The following is a 14,905-nucleotide window of genomic DNA, read 5'->3' on the forward strand; positions in this document are numbered from 1 at the left end:
TGGTTTCTATTATTATTTTGTGTGCTCTGGGGTATCTCATATTATTTTCTGCTCTTTGGTGTACATTATTATTGCTGTAAACATTAATATTGCTTGTCTTGTCTGGAGACAACATTATTAATTGTTTGATCTAGAGATCTATATTAATACTTATTTTTTTGTATTGTATGTATTATTTATTGTCCGGTATAAAGTATTATTTCATTATCTGATTTGGAGACTATTTTTATTTATTGTCTGTTTTGGGATCAGTTTTGGTTATAGTGTGACTGGAGTAATTTCTGGGTATTTATAATTTTTTGAATGGTATTTGTACAAATATTGATGCAATAGAGCAAAATATACATGTGTAAAAGTAACTTTTTAAGGTATGTAAACTTATTTAAAGTTACAAAATAATCAATATATCCAATTACTTTTTTACAAAAAGAATTTTTATATTTGCCTACTTACCTTTGGCATTTGCGTGTTCTAAGTTTCACTCCTTCCCCGCAGGAACTGGAGCAGCCAGTCCATGGTCCCCATGTTGTCCACACTACAGAGGTTACATGAAAAATCCTGTTTTCCTTTACCTATTTTTATCAAAAACAAATCAGAAACAACATTATCCTTTTTTTAAGACTGGTGCAAAATTGAAATGCAGGTATTTTGTTTATTATTGGCCTCCTATATACTGTGTATGGGTAAACAGGATAGTGATCAAATTGAACTAAGGAGAGAAGAATTAAGGACCTATATATCTACCGTATATACTCGAGTATAAGCCGACCCGAGTATAATCCGAGGGTGGGAAGTGGATTGGTCACAGACCCCCCAGTATACAGCCAGCCAGCCCCCTATAGTATACAGCCTGCTCCCAGTAGTATACAGCCACCCCAGCCTGCCCCCAGTAGTAAACAGCCTGCCCCCAGTAGTATACAGCACTGCCCAGCCTGTCCCCAGTAGTATACAGCACTGCCCAGCCTGCCCCCAGTAGTATACAGCACTGCCCAGCCTGCCCCCAGTAGTATACAGCACAGCACAGCCTGCCCCCAGTAGTATACAGCACAGCCCAGCCAGCCCCCAGTAGTATACAGCACAGCCCAGCCAGCCTCCAGTAGTATACAGCACAGCCCAGCCAGCCTCCAGTAGTATACAGCACAGCACAGCCAGCCCCCAGTAGTATACAGCACAGCCCAGCCAGCCCCCAGTAGTATACAGCACAGCCCAGCCAGCCCACAGTAGTATACAGCACAGCCCAGCATTAAAAAAACAATAAACATATATACTCCAGATGTGCAGCGCTGCTCCCCCGATGTCCGCGCGGGTCCTCTACTGGCTCCCGCGCCCGTCTTCTATCCTCTGTACATCGCGCTGGGCTCCACTATTGCTCTCTCCCAGCTGCTGACGTCATACTAGGCGCCGCTTGGGAGAGAGCAATGGCGGCGCCCAGCGCAATGTACAGAGGATAAAAGACGGGCGCGGAAGCCAGAAGAGGACCCGCGCGGACATCGGGGGAGCAGCGCTGCACATCGGGGCCACCGGAGGGTGAGTATATAAGTTTATTTTTTTTAAAGTATTTTTTAAGTGACCTGTGACTCGTGTATAAGCCGAGGGGACGTTTTTCAGCACATTTTTTGTGCTGAAAAACTCTGCTTATACACGAGTATTTACGGTAAGTATGTACTCAGGATAACAAAATAACACATTTTTTAATTCCATGATATTAAGAAAAAATTACAGCATTTCACAGATATAATTCCAACCATTCTCTATCAGTCCTGGTGTGCACAATTTTGGTTGCCGTTGGACCCAACCCTGGATCTTTTGAGTTTAGGGTCTGCAGACATATTGGGGCTTATTTACTAAGGGTCCCGCGGCCACATTTTCATCGGGTTTCCTGACTTTTCAGGGATCGCGTTGAGGATTGTGTCGCACGCGATCGGATTTTGGCGCATCGGCGCCGGCTTTCATGCGACAGAAGTCGGAGGTGGGCCGTCAGACGATCCAACGGATTTGGACAAACCGCAGGATTTAACATTTAAATTGTGTCGCAAGCCAAGCACTTACATGTAGCGGGAAGAAGAAGGTGAACTCCTGTGGACCTGAGCGGGGAAGCGACACATACAGGATATTGGGCGCATGCTGGTAGTGAATTGCGGCAGCTGTGCATACTCATCGGGGAACGCACCTCGGGTATCGCACAGGGACGGGTAAATAAATCTGCCCATTGTTCTTCTGTCTGACGCTTCACTGAGCTTTTCTCTGCTCTCTGCAGTGGCCCCCACCCTTGCATTCCAGGATTCCTTCCTGGCAGCAAACAACAACACATTGTGAGAAGAGAGTAAAGCTACAAGCTACAGGCATATAAGGCCTTTATCCAGGGGAGGGGGAGGAAAGTATATAGCAAAGCTGTGTATGTTATGGCTGTAATAGTAGTGCTAAAATTGCTAAATGAAAGTGTATGTAAACCTGTACCCTGATAATCTAACCACATTGTCAACCCTCAGCAATATGAAGTGTCTGGTTACAGAGTCCCCGTCCACACCCTGGAATTTTACACTGACCATCACTGAGTGATAGGAGCTAAATAGCAATAAAATTGTAAGGTAAGGGGTTAAAAATGAGCCTTATTGTGTAAACATTACTAGGGGTTTGAAATTTGGGCAAACCCCTTTAACTGACACAATGGAGCAGATTTATCAAGCTGTCTAAAAGTCAGAATATTTGTAGTTGCCCATGGCAACCAATCGCAGCTCCCCTTTAAAATATCCATGATCACTGGTAAAATGAAAGCTGAGCTGTGATTGGTTGCCATGGGCAACTAGAAATATCCTGACTTTCAGCTTGATAAATCTGCACCAATATTACATCCTCACCTCATAATATTAAAACTGTATGCAGAGTTTAAAGGACATCTACCATCAGATTCACTGATGGTAGATGATAGTGCACACCTCCCCGTGCCATCGTGCTGTGCTGGAATCTGCTGGGAGAGGGAGGTGCTAGGGTGTGCGTAATTAGCCGTCCAGAGCGCCGGATATCTTGTTCCTGCGCTCCGTACTGCTAAGAATTAATTTCTTTTCTAGGTGACCCTGGCATGTCAAGATTGGCGAAAGTGCCGGAATCAAGATGAAGAGGAGCGGGGTAAGTATTCCTAGATCTACTTGATTTACTTAATACAACAAAAAATAAATTACTTAAATATATAGGTCATTAATTCTGTTCTATTTGATCAATATCCTATTTGGTAGATGTTCCTTAAATCTGATAAAATAATATCTCACAGCTGGCTATAGCACACAATTAAAAGAACAATAACTTGGTAATAAAGAGACTGAAGGGAAGGATAAAATGGTGCAAAACTGGACATAAGCTGAAAGAAAATCAAGCAACACTCATTTGTCAACCTCTAGACTTGGATTAATCACAGCCATTCCTTATAACTACTAAAAGTTCATGTCCTGGGCCATCATTAAAATGATGTAAGGACACAAACTAATACAAATTAGAGTGACATCAAAATGAATATAGCCAGGATATCTTCAGTTATATTACAAGATGAAGAGCTAACAAGTTGGAAGTTCTTTCTTAAAATAAAAGGCTAGAAAATTAGAACTTGGAAAATAGATGCTCTAGCACATAAATCATTGTTTCCGAAAACTTTGCAAAGGACTAGAAGAAATACATTGTGAATGCAGAAATCTATATAGCATCTATATAGGTGTCAGGATCAGTGGCAGACTGTCAGAATCGGAGGTGGTGGACCCACTAAACCACCTTCAGCGATGACCTAAGCTTACACCTGGGAGCAGTGTATAAGTGGTAGCCGGTATTCACAGGTAGTGGCCAAGGCGAGGTACAGAAGCAGCAGGCAGAATCAGAGTCATAGTTAGGCAGGAGGTCAGGACAGGCAGCACAGGATCGGAGTCAGAGATGTAGCAGAAGGTCAAGACAGGCTGCAGAGAATTGAGGTCAGAATCGGCGACTACCCATTAGCGGCTTGCTGGCCCTTTAAATTTCACAGAGCGCGCTCACACGCCCTAGGGGGTGGGGACGCATGGGCCAGAACACAGAAGCCATTGCTGGAGCACGGACAGGTGAGTAACGTCACCATACAGGGGCACACGTGGGTCGAAGGAGCACCTGTGACAATAGGCAAGAGTATTCTACAGTTGGAGTAGTCAAGTCATAGAAAGCCCAACATTTATCAGGGCTAACAAGCCCTTAAATAATCATAATTCTGGTTCACCCCCTCCACCTCCCTTCACCACCTCCAGGTCTGTGCCTGGTCAGGCACAGGTTAAGCGCAATTCTACCCCAGACTGGACCTGGTGTAGAGTTCTACTCCAAGGCAACCATCCACAGGATATTAGGAGGCAGTAATCTAATCTAATCTAAATAAATTTCCCCCTAAACCAAGGACTAGATGTATAGATGATAAATGGTATCAACCTTTAAGGACACAGCCCTTTTCCATTTTTTAGTTTCTATTTTTTAGTTTTTTGGCATGCGACACATGCAGGATATCGGGTGCACGATCTTATTGTGCATTATCAATGCATTAACAAAGCACTTGCGGTGAACTCCAGCGGACAGGTAAGTAACTGTTCCCCATCCTCTTTACTGCTTCGGGTCAGTATGATTATGACGATATCAAATTTATATGGCTTTGTTTTATTAACTTTTTTTTTTATTGTTATATGAATTATATATACACCTTGAACCATAGGGTATCTGCCGTCAGACTTACAGTATGTATTGATTGAGATAGGAGCCTCTCAGAGACACTTATGGTTAACGACAAAAGTTATGTTCTTGATTCTTTTAACTCCTCTAAGAACGGATGTTGGTAAAAACAAGTCTGTTTTTCCTTCTTTGCTACAAGCTACGGGAATTGGACTTCTGCTACAAATAGTTTTTTCTAGGGATAATTCTGATATTCATATTTGGAGTCAGGAAAGGATGTTTCCCCTGATACAGGATATATCATGCCTTTCATTTAGGTTTTTTTTACTTCCTCTGATCAACACTTCAGAATTCTAGATTGACCTTCATGTCTTGGTGTTCTTTCCTCATTACTGTATATGAAACAAAAACAAGTATATTAAGTATAAGAGACTCCTAGTATGTGTAATCTAAGGGTATTAAAACCAAACTGAAAAATAGTAATGCTTGTTGAAAGCACATTGTTGTCATAGCTCACATGCCAGTGAGTACATGTTCTCTCATGAACTGCTCCTGCAGAAAATCAATGTCTGTACTTTCAGTGGTGACAGGGCCTTTCTTAGGAGTTGGTGACAAGGGACAGTGGAAGGACAAGTGGGATTTCAGAGAATTTCCTGTCTCCTATGATAAGATCAAGGATGGAAGTTGCAAGTACTTGGACTTTTTCCATAAGTCAAGTGCACTGTTAGCACTAGGGATAAAATATTTAAAAAAGCAATTCTCTATGGATGTGGCTGCTGAAAGAAAAAAATTATTTAGTTTAAAAAGAAAACTTCTATTCATGAAACAGGAGACAATAAAAGGTTAATAGTTAAAAGTATGTTGGCAATTATGGAACTTTGATCAGCGGAATTATTCCTAGTAGCCACAATCACATGAAGAAACTCAGAACTTCATAGGAAAAGGCCTGATTTGCCTCTGCACTTTAGTTTGTCATCTTAATGGCATGTTGTTATCCCACACATGTGATGAAACCTCCTCTGCTGCAGTGAGATTACAGCAGGCAAAGGTAGGTGTAGAGGGAGCAGCAGGGGAGGGTAAGACATTTCAACAGACTGTGAAGCTGCAGCATGGAGAGGCTCTGGTAAAACCCCCAGGAGCCCTTCAAGTGCATTAGTATAATTTTAAAAATTGATTTTATAAGGAAGGAGGGAATGGATAATTGTAAGAAGATCATCACTGTCAAAGTGCCTGTATCTATGTGTAAGTTTCCCTGGTATATCATGCTTGATTTTGATGGTAGATTTCCTTTAATGACATGTTTTTCATTTATAGAGATAGCAGACAAGCAACTAAAATGTGAAAAATATGCATTTATGTCATTTTTACCATTAAACTTTTTTTTATAAGCAGTAAAATTGTATAGACTTTTGCTAACAATTATATACATGTGTACAGTATCAATGGGGCACATTTACTTACGTGTTCCTTGGAGTTCACCGACGATCATGCACTGTGCCCCCGATATCCTGCATGTGTCGCTTCTCCGCTCAGGTCCGACGGAGTTCACCTTCTTCTTCCTGGTGCTTATAAAGTGCTTTGTCTTACGACACAACTTGAAAGTTGAATCCTGCGCTCAGTCGAATCAGTCCGACGGCTCTGTTTGGAAGCCAGCGCCCATGTGCCACAATCCAATCGCGTGCGACACAATCCCAGCGGAGGCACCTGTTAAATACCGGAGTAGCGCAACCCTTAGTAAATAAGCCTCAATGGGGCACATTTACTTACCCAGTCAGGAGGAGATCCCGAAAGTGCATTGTCCAACACCAATGCACTGTGCCACAATTTACTTACATCGTGCGCCCTACTTGCTGAATGTGTTTGCTTCCCTGATCAGGTCCACCGCAGTTCACCATCTTCCTCCCGGTGCATGTAAGTGCTTGGCTTGCGACACAATTTTGAAAGCGTGGTTTGTCCGAATCTGTCGGATCGTCCGACGGCCCGCCCCCCAATTTGTGTCCCATGAAAGGTGGCGCGATTGCGCTAAAATCCGTTCACGGGTGACACAATACCCTTTGAAATGTGGTGCAAATCTGAAATCGTGGGAATATCCGACATTTGTGCAGTTCGAAGACCACAATATGTTCAGAGACAGAGATTGCATGTACTTTTTCAAAGTGAAAACAAGTTGTAGGCACTAGTTCCAAAGATCCACAACATGTTCAACCTAATTGAGTCAATACAGGTTTACCTTAAAATTCACAGAATATATAAAACTGTACTTATGTAGTAACTTCAAAAAACTTTCTATGACGAGTTCATATGTAATGTACACAGGTGAGTTAGAGTAAGGCCCCATATCCCACAGCAGTATTCTGGTCAGTATTTTGTATTAGTATTTGGAAACCAGAATCAGAAATGGATCCTAAGCACAGAAGATATACAAATCTTTCCTTTATATTCTGTAGGATCCACTCTTGTTTCTTGCTTACTAACACAGATGCAAACTCCTGACCCTCATATTTTTTCTAAACAGCAAAAATTTGAAAATAACTAAAAATGATAACTATACTTTGTGATTGTTGGATTTATTATCTCCTGTGTTTATGCAAAGGAAGAGAAAATAGCATTAAAGTCACCAGAGAACAAGTAGTTTCTTGTAGTCTACTGTAAGTAAGCTTATTGTCCTTTCCTCATAATCTCTGTTTTTCCTTTCATTACAGCATGAACTATCAGCAGAAATCTTTACCCCATACTGGACTACAGTAATTATGTAATACACATATATGATTTGCCTATGGTTCTCCTGGGAATGTAACCATATCTCACCTGGCCATTTGTTTTCATGTTGAATGAGCCAAATATAAGTATTAAAACCATAATTCTGAACCTGTTAGGAAACACAGATGTAAATATCAGAAACTGCATAGAGTTTAAACTGACTAAATGTGCTTAAAAACAGTAATAGCAGAAATCAGACTCACCATTTCTGCAGCCACATCTTGGATCCTTCAGATAAATGTCATGCTTTTATAAGCTCTGACAGAACTCCAGATGGCAGAAGGAATGACTATTTATTCCTGATACTGCCTCTTGATAAGGCATAGATGAGCACTACATGGTAGTTTTACTACTCTCAACACTTGGTTGGTCTATTCACATAAACATGATCTCATAACTAGGATACATATTCATATTAAATTGCTCCTTCCCCCTGAGTCCTCCCCTAATGTTGTAGATATGTCCTTCCCATAAGATTCACTTGTTTTCTCCTTACACTCATATCATATCCATTCTTTTCTTAAAAATTGGACTGGCTTCTCTTTTGACATGCCTGTTTTTGTAAATCCTTATATTTCTCATTAAATAACAGTTCTGGATAAACTTTTCTCATAAACTCATTTCCCTGTTATAGATCTTAGACATTTATGAATACATTGGAAGCCTGGTATTACCAATTGGGGATGCCCCCTTATATTAAATATTTAGTGATAATTGTGAAATACATAAAACGGTCACATCATCTTGGCAAGGGGAATTGTAATGTCAATTTAAACATTACTGTATATACTCGAGTATAAGCAGAGACCCCTAATTTTAACACAAATAACTGGTAAAACCTATTGACTCAAGTATAAGCCAAGGGTGGGAATGGCATTGGTAACAGCCCCCCCCCCAGTATATAGCCAGCAAGCCCCTTGTAGTATATCGCCAACTCCCTGTAGTATATAGCCTGCCAGCCCCTGTAATATATAGCCTGCCAGCCTGTAGCATATAGCCTGCCAGGCCCTGCCCCCCCCAGTATATAGTCTGCAGCCCATGCCCCCCAGTATATAGTCTGCGACCCCTGCCCCCCCCAGTATATTGCCTGCATTCCCTGCCCCCCCCCAGTATGTAGCCACTGCCCCCCAGTTTATAGCCTGCAGCCCCCGGCCCCCACCAAGTATCTATGCTGCAGCCCATGAACCCCCAGTATATGGCCTGCAGCACCTGCCCCCCTTTGTATATAGTCTGCAGCCCTGCCCCCCCAGCAAATAGCCTGCAGCCCTGCCCCCCCCCAGTATATAGCTTGCAGCTCTACCCACCCGGTATATAGCCTGCAGCCCTGCCCATCCAGTATATAGCCTGCAGCCACTGCCCCCAATATAAAGCCTGTAGAAAAAAAACAAAAGTGTACTTACCTTCCGACGATGCCCCGGCAGGTCCTTTTCTATCCATCGATTCTCCACCATCGGTTCTGTGTCCCCGCATGGTCCGTCGCAGGCATCGTGACGTCAGCCGCTTGCTGACATTATAGTATATGCTGTTGCCGACACACACACTAGGATGTCAGCCGGAGCTGACGCCACGATGCCTGTGGCGGACCATGTGGGGACATGGAGCTGATACTGGAGCATCGATGGATAGAAGAGGAGCTTTCGGGGGGGCACATAAAGGCGCAAATGAGCTTGGTCACTAAGGGGTTAACTACCTTAATCAGTGGTCGAACTTATTTGGTCAGTTAACCCATTAAGTGCTGCACTCGAAACCGACCACAGCACGACAATTCTGCAGGTGGGTGTCGCCATCTTTAAATGTTGGTGCCGTGATGTAATTGGAGGCGCCCATTAGTATTATGCGTCCCGTGTGCTAGAGGCACATTTTTTATGTCTACCAACACAAAATAATACCTATATAAATTTGGTATCTAAGTAATTGCGTTGCACAAAAAAATAAAAAATGGAATTGTTTTCAAGCTTTCAGTACATTGCCCAGAATATAATAAGTCCTCATACATTTCTGCAAAATAAGCGTGCGCCAGCGTATGATAGCCCCGCCGCTGCATAGTCACAGCGTATAGGGGCAGCCCGCTGTGCAGCATTTATCCTACACCAGACAGGACCTGGTGTAGAAAAAACCGCAGCCGGTGACTTTTCATATGTGGCCCCCCTTCACGCCCCACTGGCGTGAAGGTGGCGGATTGGGGCAAATAATCGCAAAAGCTAGCAATAAGCTAGCATTTGCGATTACTTCAGGGCCTCTGCGCCACTGGCGTGGCGCAGAGGCCCTGAATGTCTATATAGTCGTATACTGGCAGATGCAGTATACACAAAAAGCCTAGTAGATTTGTCATCTGCTTTCTGCTGGAAAAAAAGGCCAGTATATGGCATCTAACTGCAGCCTCCGCTGAAGTAACACTTTCGGTGATCCCTCAGTGACTGTCCTTATATAGAGACACCCTGAACATTGGCAAAAAAAATTGCAGGCTGCTGCTGATGCTCGCTTCTCCTTCTGCATTCAGAAGAGAAATACTGATCCAAAGGATGTATCCTAGTGTATAAGCATACAGTAGCAGCACACAGTGATATACACTTCTGCTCTCTGCCATAAGGATATGTTAGGAATCCTCCTCCAGCAGAGGTATAAAAACAAGTAGGAACAGAATGGAGTTGTCTTGTTTCATCAAATAAATACTTAATTTTTCTGTGTAAAAATGTTATTTAATGCTTCCAATAACGTTTATGTCTCTGTCCTTGCATCTCTGCTTGCTGTCACTCTTTGCCTACTTCCAATGGATAAACACTGGTCCATGGTCATGCGATTTCACTTGTGGGCAGCTTGTTCTAACACACAGATCTGATTATTCTGACATCACATGACCAATTAACTGATTTTTATCCATTGGTAGTCAATAGTGAATGAGAGTAAGCAGATATCCAAAAAATCATGAGAAATGAATACACAAAGTATTATCACATTATATGAAACAATATAATTTGGTGAAGGAAAGGGAGCATTATAATATGTGGGTGCCACTAAAGTGTTAATTACATATTAATGGAGGAGTAACTGTACTCCATGGTGGTTGGTATATTTGCACACCAGAATGTACAGTTTGGGGGGCCCTTGGCAAAATTAGCTTTAGGGCCCAATCAATTATAGTAACGCCCCTGCTTCTGCCTCTCTCAGAGTCTCCATCTCAATAGAAGGGAAACATCCTTGACCCATGACTGACTCTCTTTTTAGACTATTCTCTTTCCTTCTTTGGCTGTAAATAGCTTTTCTTCCTTACAGAATGTGGCCATTTATCACACATAACGGTACCCAAGTGCCATTAGTACTCACCATCTAGCAGAAACTGTGCAGTCATCCCTGTCCTCCATCCCATCCCTGTGCTAACCTTGCTACAGACCATTATAATCATGTTCTTAAAATGCCCTGAATGAGGTGGCACCAACCTCAATCCAAACCTTTCAACAGAGATGTCGGCAACTTTGGCAAAAGCCGTTTGCTTTGGCAGTGCACCAGAACGTCTGTGGAGAAAATCGTGCACATCAGCAGACTTTCTACACTTCAAATTTATGCTTAGCCCATATAACTCTACCCTTAACTAATATCTAATATCCTAAAAGGCTCTTTGAAACTCTTCACTCCATGCTATCACCAAAGGTGCAGCCACTTGTCACAGGCCTTTAGGAAGAATATCTGGCCACCTACTTTAAAGATAAAATTGAAGGCATTTTTCAGGAATTTATTTCACTATCCACTAACTCCTAGTCTATTCTTGATTGACCAATTATCTATCTGATAACTAACCTCTTTGAACCCCTACACTCTGGTTTTTGTACTATGCACAAAACTGAAACTGCACTTTTTAACCCCTTAAAGGGAACCTACCACCACAAATCTACCTATAAAGGTAGATCGGGTGGTAGGTGGATCAATGGGACGTGAGGAGAGCCCTTTTAAGAGCGGGGAAACACGGAGGCGTGTTTGATGTGTGCCAATGGTACTGGCAATTCATACTTCAGTTCCCAGGAGAAATATAGTCAATAATTCATTGATTACATACCAGTTGTGATGTCACACTTTTTCACATATACTTTTTTCACATTATATTTTACATTATGAGGCACATTTGCTAAGGCTTTGCGCTGCTTTGCAACACAATTTTATCGAACTGTGCCCTATAAACAGTGTGTACTGCACCTTAACCCCTTAACGCTCTGCGCCGTAACTCTACGGCGCAGAGGTGCAGGGGAGGTGTGAAGGGGGCTCACGGGCTGAGTCCTCTTCATACAAGGGTGGGTGTTGTTGCATATTGCAGCAAACCCCCACCGCTAATAACCGCGGTCGGTGCTTGCACCGATCGCGGCTATTAACCTTTCCGTTGCCGTCGCAAAGTCGCCAGCGCCATTTAAAAGACGGCAGCGCGTGGGCGCCGCCACCTTTATTCCGATCTTCGCTCCCCCGAACTTCATCGGGGGGTGGCGATCGGTTGCCATGGTAGCCTCAGGTCTTCGTTTGACCCGAGGATGAATGGCTTCTGTAGATTCGTTACAATGAGCCAGTGGCAGAAGTATCGCAGTACAGGCGGTCCCCTACTTAAGAACACTTTATTGTACTTTAGTCCTAGGCTACAATAATCAGCTGTAACGGTTATCAAATATGTCTGTAATGAATCTTTAGTATTAATCTTGATTCTTATAACAATCTAACATTTTTAAAATCCAATTGTCACAGAGACCAAAAAAGTTCTGTGTGGGATTACAATGATAAAATATACAGTTCCGACAAATTCAACTTAAGAACAAACCTACAGACCCTATCTTGTATGTAACCCGGGGACTGCCTGTATATGGTAGGAACGATCTGACCATCGTTCATGTACCCTAGATGGTCTAAGAAATAGTGAAAGAAAAAAAAAATTTAATAAAATATTAAAAATCACCCCCCTTTCCCTAGAACTGATAAAACATAATAAATATAATAAAAGTAAAAATCCCAGACACATTAGGTATCGCCGCGTCCCAAAATGCCCGATCTATCAAAATATAAAAACCGGTCACGGCCGGCGGTGACCTTCGAGACGGGAAATGGCGCCCAAATGTCCGAAATGCGGCTTTTACACCTTTTTACATCACATAAAAATGAAATAAAAAGAGATCAAAATGTCACACAGACCTCAAAATGGTAGAAATGTTTTTTGTACACATTCGTTTCATTTTTTAAAATGTATTAAAACGCAATAAAGCCTAAATAAATTTGGTATCACCGCGATCGTACTGAACCAAAGAATAAAGCTGAGGTGTTATTTGGAGCACACAGTCAAAGTTGTAAAAACTGAGCGCACAAGAACGTGACGCGTTTTTTTTTTACAATTTTTCCACATTTGGAATTTTTTTCCAGCTTCACAGTACACGGCATGTTAAAATAAATAACATTACGGAAAAGTAAAATTTGCCCTCACACAGGTCTGTACACGTAAAACTGTTATGGATAAAAAGTTATGGATTTTTGAAGGTGGAGAGTGAGAAATGAGCGGAAAAAACCCTGCGTCCTTAAGGGGTTAAGGTGGGGTGGTAATGTTTTTGAGCCAAAAAAGGCTTTTAAAATTATGCAAATGAGGGGCGCTGTTAACATCTAAAGAACCTGGGGTCTCTCTGGCTCATTTACAGATTGTGCCAGAGGAGACACACACGAACGTGGAAGTGTACTTGGTTTATAATCCTTGATCCTCGTGGCAGATGCCCTTTAAGTAAATAAGGTTCTGGTGGTACTCACCTTTCTCCTGAGTATTCTGTCCAAAGCATTCCATTTTTGGGTAAATTTCGAAATTCAAATCCAGAATACTCAGTCTAAAATGGTTTAAGTGTACTTTGCTACCATCTAGTGGTCAAATATTATATATTTTTGTAATTAATACGTTAATAATAATCTTTATTTATATAGCACCGTCAAATTCTGTAGCACTTTACAAATCATAGGGGACTTATACAAATATAATATTACATTACAGATTACAAACATTCATATGGAACAATAGGAGTGAGGGCCTTATGACGATAAAGGGGGTGACACAAGAGGTAAAAGAGATTGTATAATGCTCTAGCCATTTTTCTAATGTTAATTGTGTAACCAATAATATTCTCTGATAAAACCAAGAAGTGAGAACAGTTTAGACCAATACCCTATTGGTCTAAACTATGGAACATTCTAGAAAGTTCCACAGATTCACTATATAAATCCACCACACCATGTGCTCACGGGTGACGGTTCTCTTTAGATGAAGATGCTCCTGTGTGTGCAGGTGTTACTACTACATTGTAACTCTGCACTTCTTCAGCCCCAAGGAGGAAAGATTTAAAAAATAAAATTAGAACTTGTCCTCTGGTTTATTCAGGAAACACCACAATTAAAGGGATATTCCCACAAAGACAAGTTTCTTAAACATACTCAGGAAAACAAAGTAGCACATTTACTAATTCACTGCTATTAACAAATATGCAGCATTTCACAGATATAATTCCAACCTGTCTCTATCAGTCCTGGTGTACACAATTTTGGTTGCCCCTGGACCCGACCATGGATCTCCTGACTTTAGGGTCGCCAGACATATTGTTCTTCTGTCTGGCACTGCACTGAGCTGAGCTGCTCTCTACATCTCGACCCCATCCTTGCATTCCAGGTAGAGCTCACACAGACACACACACTGATCTTTATCCAGGAGAGAGGGAGGGAGGCATATAGCAGATCTGAAAGTGCAACTACCCTGCCAATGCCTAGGCAAGGTGGTTGTTGCATTTAGCACCCACTCCATGTTAGAAGCTGTTAGGGAGATGACCTCTCTAGTGTTGTGATATATTTATGATATTAATGATGAATCGTTAGTAGTCCACTTAATACCACTTAACCAGAGACCCCAGACATTGACAATGGTGTTAAGATAAATACATAATCCAAGCAGCCCCAGATAGCAATCCTCTATGTTTTCCTCTTCTTTCACTTCCTCCTAACCTCCTAACTTACTATGTTTATACATATTCTTTCCCATTGACTAGCATGTGGAAGATATCTTATTGGCTGAAGATATACTCCTACCTACCAAAACTCCTATTTGCTATCAATGGACATTTTTGTTGTGGTGACAACTGAACAAATTTCTTTTCTTTGAAATGCAGAGGGAGAGTTGTGTGATATCTCTATGAAGACAATCCTGGAGGTAACCATCCTGTCTACTGAACATTTGCACATGTATCTTTCTTGTCTCATCTACTGAAATAGCACATTGAAGTTCACATAAATAACAATCCATTGTTACACAAAGCAATAGAAGTCACCAGTTGTAGTAGAACATCTTGGTCAGATCAATGCATACAGAAATAAAATAATCAATTGTAGAGATAGAGTGCCGGGGATGACCAACTGGCCCGACTAGGATGTCGGCACTGCCAGACCGGATAATTGGTAAGGAGATGGTTGACACGCAACCTGATAC

General features: G+C 41.9%; 1 protein-coding gene across 2 annotated transcripts in view; it reads right to left on the reverse strand.

Moving 5' to 3' along the window:
• The window catches only part of ADAMTSL5 (ADAMTS like 5), a 41,243-nt gene extending 33,449 nt beyond the window's left edge, over positions 1–7,794 (reverse strand). For both annotated transcript variants that reach the window (XM_072112198.1, XM_072112189.1), the window contains exons 1-3: positions 7,632–7,794; positions 7,477–7,537; positions 454–572 (exon numbers count right to left, since the gene is read on the reverse strand). In XM_072112198.1, the coding sequence (XP_071968299.1) occupies positions 454–572; positions 7,477–7,537; positions 7,632–7,648 (197 nt within the window). In that variant the 5' untranslated portion in view covers positions 7,649–7,794. The remainder of the gene's footprint in view (positions 1–453; positions 573–7,476; positions 7,538–7,631) is intronic.
• Positions 7,795–14,905: the final 7,111 nt, after the last annotated feature.

Source organism: Engystomops pustulosus, chromosome 1 (genome assembly GCF_040894005.1).
Source record: "Engystomops pustulosus chromosome 1, aEngPut4.maternal, whole genome shotgun sequence".
Classification (NCBI taxonomy): Eukaryota; Metazoa; Chordata; class Amphibia; order Anura; family Leptodactylidae; genus Engystomops; species Engystomops pustulosus.